The 1,138-nt window shown below is 38.5% G+C and overlaps 2 protein-coding genes across 2 annotated transcripts in view; both read right to left on the bottom strand.

Annotated features, from left to right (window-relative positions):
• The window catches only part of LOC111958854 (protein LYRIC), a 7,777-nt gene extending 7,623 nt beyond the window's left edge, over nucleotides 1-154 (bottom strand). Inside the window, exon 1 of the mRNA XM_070437315.1 lies at nucleotides 149-154. Within this exon, the coding sequence (XP_070293416.1) occupies nucleotides 149-154 (6 nt within the window). The remainder of the gene's footprint in view (nucleotides 1-148) is intronic.
• A 660-nt stretch (nucleotides 155-814) lies between these two features.
• LOC111958629 (E3 ubiquitin-protein ligase UBR5-like) overlaps nucleotides 815-1,138 on the bottom strand; it is a 46,947-nt gene continuing 46,623 nt past the window's right edge. The window contains 1 exon segment of the mRNA XM_070437314.1: nucleotides 815-869. Coding sequence (XP_070293415.1) covers nucleotides 815-869 — 55 coding nt within the window.

The raw sequence follows: 1,138 nt of genomic DNA, 5'->3' as shown, positions 1-1,138 counted from the left end.
CAAAAGTTAACGTTAGCTGGCTAAAAATAACGGTTTTGACAGGGCAAACAATAAAACCACGATCATCGCTAGCTTGTCATCCACCTAGCTGCTAACGCGTTAGCTAGCTGTCAATCATGTAACATTTGAGTCTGTCGAAATAAATTACCCTCATATAGCTAGCTATGTGTCCAGCTCGTATGCCTGATGAACCTGTTTCTTGCCAATTTGATAACGCAAGAAGGTTGATTTCGAGGAGCAACAGAAAAACAGGCGGTGCTTAGCAGCATCCCGCTCTACGATTGGTGCAACGTCATCATGGAAGGAGGCGTCCCTCTGAAATCGTGACGAATATCCCCAGAGATTAAGAATGGTGGTCCTGGACTAGAACAGATTATTTGGGGTTAGTCATCAGCATATTTGATTAAAAACTATACCCAATGATGAATCACATATCTGGAACCAAACTTTTGCTGCCCACCTCAAGTAGAATTTGTGGCCTGTTTTATTGTATGCTTGGGTGTATTCCCACAATCTAAATAATTGCAGTCTTCGTAAAGTTCCTAAAACCAGGTTATCAGCATGCCTAGCATTTATTGTGAGGTCATCGATTTAAACCATATTCAGAAATACATTCTACATCAATCAAGAGACTAAAATGATCATTTGCATCCAAGTTTATTTTGAAATTCCCTACTCCCCCTATACAAGAAAAATATTGACTTTCCACCAAGGCAGCAGCGAACTGTCAGTGATAGTAAGTATTCTGTTTAGGGCAAGGAACAAAATCATAATCACAGTGTGTTTTTTTTATACTTTAACTTTTTAAATACTTCTACTGCAGTCCTCTTTGGCTGAGCTTCGGCACAGTTTGCTGTCGAGCCAAATTCCTGGGAAGTAAAGGTTTAAGCCAATAGAGCAGAGGGGTTCAACTTTACAAAGCCAATGCAGGAATGTATATTACCTCAGAACTAAAAAAAAATTAAAATAACAAGCCGTCTGTGTTCACAACACAAACAAAATAACCGCCGGGGGAGTGACAGCATTTTTTGTATTTTCTTCAAATTCCATAAAATTGTATAGACAAAAAAACAAATCTACAAAAATGTAACTAGGTAAATATTACACAACAGGTAAACATGTTTGTCAACCTCTACAC

Source organism: Salvelinus sp. IW2-2015, linkage group LG35 (genome assembly GCF_002910315.2).
Source record: "Salvelinus sp. IW2-2015 linkage group LG35, ASM291031v2, whole genome shotgun sequence".
Lineage (NCBI taxonomy): Eukaryota > Metazoa > Chordata > Actinopteri > Salmoniformes > Salmonidae > Salvelinus > Salvelinus sp. IW2-2015.
This window is presented reverse-complemented; position numbering and strand designations above follow the sequence as displayed.